Source organism: Odocoileus virginianus, chromosome 8, assembly GCF_023699985.2.
Source record: "Odocoileus virginianus isolate 20LAN1187 ecotype Illinois chromosome 8, Ovbor_1.2, whole genome shotgun sequence".
Classification (NCBI taxonomy): domain Eukaryota; kingdom Metazoa; phylum Chordata; class Mammalia; order Artiodactyla; family Cervidae; genus Odocoileus; species Odocoileus virginianus.
Genome location: NC_069681.1, coordinates 54,685,538 through 54,691,799, shown reverse-complemented (window position 1 = coordinate 54,691,799; position 6,262 = coordinate 54,685,538). Strand labels below are relative to the sequence as shown.

General features: G+C 46.4%; 1 protein-coding gene across 2 annotated transcripts in view; it reads left to right on the top strand.

The window, feature by feature from the left end:
* Positions 1 to 1,748: 1,748 nt before the first annotated feature.
* Positions 1,749 to 6,262, top strand: part of SLAIN1 (SLAIN motif family member 1) — a 53,921-nt gene continuing 49,407 nt past the window's right edge. The window contains exon 1 of one of the 2 annotated variants that reach the window (XM_070471530.1): positions 1,749 to 2,730. In XM_070471530.1, the coding sequence (XP_070327631.1) occupies positions 2,120 to 2,730 (611 nt within the window). In that variant the 5' untranslated portion in view covers positions 1,749 to 2,119. The remainder of the gene's footprint in view (positions 2,731 to 6,262) is intronic. The other variant, XM_070471531.1, reaches the window with a different exon arrangement.

The following is a 6,262-nucleotide window of genomic DNA, read 5'->3' as shown; positions in this document are numbered from 1 at the left end:
TACTAATTGCTACTTAGAAAACAGTTCTCGGGCTTGACTACTGATGACTTGGATGTATTCTCTACACCTTACTGAGTATATGGGGGAGGAGCGGGATTTTTTTCCTCTCCTTCTCCAGAGTATATAAATTTTGCAGAAAAATGACTCCTTTTCTGCATGTCTTAATTCTCAGTGTCTTCGCTCTTTTGCGCCTATTCCCAATTTCTTTTGCTAACGTGGAACCCAGCGGTTCTTTGTTCTCATTGTATCTGTTGTCTTCCTTTCTTTGTGTTGCAAGGATACTGCTCTCTGCATCTGCCACTGAGCATGCGGAAAATCCTTCCATAGATTCTTTACTTTAGGACTTTCAGTAGAATCATTCCACTTCTCCAGGTTTTAGTAATAACCAAAATATCTAGAAGCTAGACTGAAACTTGGAAAGGTGATGGGTGATACAGGTGGTTCCGGTGGTCTAGCAAGCTGGGACGCTTGCTAGGAAGACTCAGGGAACCTATTACACATATTTATCTGATTTACGGAAGATCTCACCAAGCAAGTGAAATGGAGATCACCCTCCCTACACACAGAAGTTGGAGATATAAATGGGCAACAGACAAGACACAAGTGTTTCTGAGCAGGAAGGCACAGAACCGTATCTGTCATAAAACCAACAGATACAATATGGGAGCAGTTCCAGAGGGATGTGGTACATGGACACACAGACTGGTATGGAAAAGTCCCAGAGCTTCACTAGATAATGTATCATCTGAGGATGAGAGCCAGTTGTACGGAAGTATCTTATAATAAAGCCCTCAGACTTTTCTCCGCGTTAAACACCCCCAAATGCCACGTCAATATCAATGGAATGAAACTTGACTCAATTCTTCTGCTTAAGAACCCTCCCCCAACCCCATTTAAAAGCAGATCTATCAATAATTTCCGGAAGATAGAAGAAAAGGCAGTTCGCAGGAGAGACAGGGGTACGGGGTCAGAGTTCCTAGATTTTCTGCTTTCCTTCCCTACCCCCACCCCAGCAAGTCTGACCTAAGAGCTTGTAAATTATTTAACAGATGGAACATCATTCAATTTTACTCATGTTTCTCCCACAATGATTTTTTGTGTTTTGTTCACTTGAATGCTTGGCCAACTCTTAGAACGGTATCTGGCGCAGAGTTAGGAGCTCAAAGATCTTTTGTTTAATGAATGTATGAATATATACATGGTATAAAAATACTCTTTTTCGTGTTAAACATCGGTGGTAGTAGAACAGTTCAAATCGGACGACTTCAGAATAAGCTGAACAGTTGGCTCTTTACCATCTGGTCACTCTCCCCCTCTTAGTGAGAGGGCGATTTTCTTTCTTCTGGACTGTTCGCTCTCTCACCATTCTGTTTTTGCATTACCAATTAGGGGTTAACAGCATCATCTCAAAGCCTTTCCGCTCCACGTTTTTACTTTTTGGTACTCAACGTTCCCTGGCCTTTTGGATTTCTATTGGTTTAACCATCTAGTGGCTAGTAGATGCTGTCGTTCAGCACAAGCGCTCTTGCAAAAGAGCAAACCTGCCGGCATTCGCCGGACCCCGCCAAGGCAGGCACCTGCAGCGCCCGCTTTTTTTGGAACCCCGCCCCTGGCTCCCAAGTCGGCGCAGTTAGCTCCCCGGCCGCGGCTGGAGGAAGTGCCAGTGGCGGGAAAGTGCAGGCCGGGTCCAATCAGGCACCTGGGATTGGGTAGCGTGTGCGGGGGCGGGGGCCCAAGGACCCGGGCCCGCGCCCCGCCCCTCGCGAGCGCCTCGGGCCCCCACCTCAAAGGGTGGTGCTACACCCCGGCCCCGCCCACCCGCAGCCCGCGCCCCGCCCCGCCCGGGGGCCGCGGCTAAAACCCGGAGCCTCCACGGCGCCCAGGGGACTGGAGGGACGCTCTGAGCATGTGCAGAGCGGCTCGGCGGCGGCTGCTTCGGCCGGAGGCTGGGCCCGGGTGCTGATGCGAGTCGCCCGCTCGGCCTCCGCCTAGCGTGGTCTGCCGTCCGGGCCGGGGCGGTAGGGAAGGGGCCGTAGCAACTCCCTGTGGCGCCAGGAGCCGGCGCTTCGGCACGCCCCCTCCCCCTCGCCGGGCGGCCGAGGCGCCCTCTGGGCCCACGATGATGGCGGAGCAGGTGAAATGCGCTTCGGCGGGGGGCGGCTCCGGAGCGGGCTCCGGGCAGGTGGTGAACACCGAGCTGGAGGTGAAGAAGCTGAAGGAGCTGGTGCGAATGTTGGAGAAGCAGAACGAGCAGCTGCGGAGCCAGACGGCCACCGCGTCCTCCGCCCCGCACCTGCTGCTCCTGTCGCCGCCGCCGCCGCCCGCCGCGCCGCCGCCGGCCGGGGCCTGTAGCCCCTTGGCCCCGCGGAGCCCTCCGGCCGCAGCCGCCTCGGGGGGCCTGGGGCTAGGGCTGGCCTTGGCCGCGGGGGGCGGCGGCGGCAGCGGCGGCTCCAGCCCCGCTTTCCCGGGGACCTACTGCCTGCCCAGCCCGGCGCCCTCCCTGCTCTGCAGCCTGGCGCAGCCCCCCGAGGCTCCCTTCGTCTACTTCAAGCCTGCGGCGGGCTTCTTCGGCGCGGGCGGCGGCGGCGGCGGCCCGGAGCCCGGGGGCGCGGGGACACCTCCGGGGGCCGCCGCCGCGCCCCCCTCGCCGCCCCCCACGCTGCTGGACGACGTGGAGCCGCTGGACCTGGAGAGCTTGGCAGCCTGGCGGGACGAGGACGACTACACCTGGTATTGCCGAGCTTCGCTGCGACCCCCGGGGAGGGCGAGGGCTGGGCGGGAGACGGTGGGGGGGGGGGGGGCGGGCGGCCATCGTCCCTAGACGGGGTGACCTGGCTGGTGCTGAGCTGGGCGATGAGCAGAGGCTGTTGACCAGGGTGGAAACCTATTTTCTCATAGCTCAGGCTGATCCATCAACAGGCTGACCCGTTTTCTGGGGATGAGCTGGTCCTTTTCATCTCCTTGTTTTGTCTTTGCTGATGATTGGGTACCAAGCTCCTCGTTAGCGTTAACTGCAAAATCCACGCTGTCTTTTTGTCGCTCAATCCTGCTTTTTTTTTTTTTTTCTTTTCAGTCTTTTGGGGGATGGGTAGGGGTTGGCCTCTATCTGCGCTGTTAGTGTTCTGCCCTTCCCAACTCAGACTGGGCAGCATTGGCGTGCTCTGCATACCTCCTTGGTGCCCTAAGCCACCTAGTGATGGCTCTCTGTCTTCATTCGCTGCATCTTTGATAGCTTCTCACTTCAGAGACTGACTTGCTTTTCCCAGTGTGCGGAACTCACTGGCTTTCCTATCAGTAATGGTGTCTTTAAAAAAAAAAAAACACTTTTCAGGGAATGGTGTGAGCAGCTTGAAGGACTTACCTAGGATCCGAGGAACTTGCTTAAAAAAATAAATTGGTGATTGAAGAAAAGTGAGATTAGAGAAGCTGCTTTATTTTATTTTTTTAAGGAACTTCAAGTTATCAGGAAACTTGAGGCTGGCAGCCCTTATTCGGTTGAAATCTGTCAGCTCTATTTTCACAGATCAGTGAGTACCTGGGGGCGGTAGTGGTTGTAGTTCTGATTTCTTTATTTTTAATGGTGCTTGCTCATGGAGTAGTCACTTCATGCCTTTTGGTTGGTTCATGTTGTCCTCCGTCACTAGAGGCAGTGTGATGCGGTCAGATGAGTAGACCCTTCAGATCAGGTGGGAGTTAGGTTCCGGCGTGCTGAATGAACAGCTTTTACCTCTACTTAGCAGTGGCATGAAGAATTGTTGTAGTCCTTTTCTCTTTAATCTCAGGTCCTCTTCCTGTCTTCAAGCTAGGTTTTCCTCACTTTCTTTATGTTTCTGTTCCATGATTGCTCAGGAGGGAATGAGAGATGGAGAACCTTTTTGGTTCCTTTTTTTTTGCACTCTTATGGTGAGAACTGTGACTGTTAAGTTCACTAATTGATTCTGAGAGTCAAAATACTTGGAGCTCTTGTTATAAATAGGCATAGTCATCCTCCTTTCGAGTACTTTCAGGCAGCTGGGCCTGAATTCTCACTGCTTTCTGGAACTTTAAGTTGTTATTTAGAAGATACACCTTCATTTTTGTATAGTCCAGGCTGTATTGTAACCTCAAATTCAGCCAGAAAATGCCCTCATGATGGTTCTTAAGGTAGTTTCCAGTAACTGTAAGCCCTTTCGCCACTTTCAAATTATTTTAGATTGACTTAGTCCCCACTTGGCCTTTTCTGGAGATGTGTACTTAAATAATAGAAGGAAACTTACTGTATTTTGGGTGGGGATCAATCCTGTGCTTTAAAACTATTAGCATTTTAAAACTTATTATGATACACTTACTATTTTACAAGTGTATTAGATTTACTAGCACATACATTGTGAATATAATTGTAATATTTTCTTTTATTAAATAGATTTCAACTATATTTGGTTATCCTCCAACTGTTGCTAGTATTTTGATACCTAGGCTTTCCATTTGTAGTTAAATTTTTGTCAAAACAGCATTAAAATGACTTAAAAAATCACCTACTTAGTGAGATTAGCCAGTTAGCACTTCAGATGATTTGAAGCAAATCTAACCAGGTTTGAGTTGTAGCAGGATTTACTAATTTCACTCATCAAGTATATAGGTGAATGAATAAATCAGTGCCTTGACACTTTACAGGTGTTTCTACAGACAAATGGCGCACTGTTTAGAGTAATCTTCCTCAGAACAAACCAGTTAGAATCCCAAGTGGAAAAACAGGGAGGGGTTGTTAATCTTAGTGGGATGGACTTAAATTTTTTTTTAAAGTCACATTTATAGAAAACTTCCTATCGTAGCACTTTTATACATTGAGATTTTTGTATTGCAGTACTTGCTTTATTGCTGAACAAGCAGTCAGTGGGATTTACTTTTCAAAACTAAGCCCACTTGTTGATGCTTGAAGAGTTCTCTGATGTTCCTTCATCCCTGTAAACCTCCTTTCCCACCTTGGTGATGTCATTTGGCTTCCCTGATATGTTTGCAGGAGAGCAGCTTCACTTCCCACCCCTTTTTATAAGAAACAATTGAAGTTGACAAAATATGTACTTGATTATTTTAAAAATATTTAAAAACTTTACATTTTCATGGTAAAAGACAAAACACAGACGTGAATATAAAGTCACAAAGGTCTTCCCTTTTGTCCTTAATTTACTACTGTGACTGAGTTAGCCCTGTTAACCTTCAAGATAATGATACAAATTAACATGCAGATGTGCACATCAGTACTTTTACACTTAGCTTTCATTGGATGTATCTTGCCAGTTTGTCCCCCTGTGCAAACAGTTGGATCATTTTTTTCCCCAAACTTTAAACTTTTTATTTTGTGTTGGATTATACACTTTTATTTTGTATTGTATTTTTTATTTTTTATTGGATTAACACTTTGTGGTAGTTTCAGCCATACATATACATGGATCCTTTCTCCCCCAAACCCACTTCCTATCCAGGCTGACACATAACATTGAGTGGAGTTCAACAACAGGTTAGTTATCCATTTTGAATATGGCTGTGTGCACATGACCTTCCCAAACTCCCTAACTATCCCTTTGCCCCCGCAATCATAAGTTGGTTTTCTAAGTCTATGTCTCTTCCTGTTGTGTAGGTAAGTTCGTTTGTATCTTTTCTTTTTAGATTCGTTATTAAAGTAACACTGTTAAGGAATAAGTTACTGTTAACTTTTATTACCTACAGTTTTTCACGCATTTTTATCATGACTTCATCCTAATGGGTTAAACTAATTGATTATTTAGAATAGTACTTCCTGATTAAATGTCATAGAGAAGAAAGTTCAGGAAAGAAAGTTCACAAATGTAGGTTAATCATTGAACATTTTAGAAGTTCTTTTATGTAAGTCTACTTCTTCAAGTAAAATCATAGAATATAACTGTTCATCTTCTGTTACAACCTAGGCAACATTTGGCTCAAGAGTTATGAGTAGAAAACAAGTGAATAACGGAATAATATTTGCTTGGTGATAGTTTATTAATCAGTCAGATCTCATAGGCCTTTTTTTCCAAACACGTTATTTAACATAAAAGCATCTTCTGATTAAAAAAAAAAACTGGATGTAAGAATGATGTGTTCTGCTTTCTGTTTTGAAGAAAAGCTTTGAAACAAAACAATTGTCTTATTTCATCAAATTCTTATCTTAGTTGAATTTTAAAGTGTTTAACTTTGCCTCAGAATAGTCTGGTTATTTTAGCACAGTTCTGCTAGAATTAAATGTGTGAAAATTAAGTTGATGATG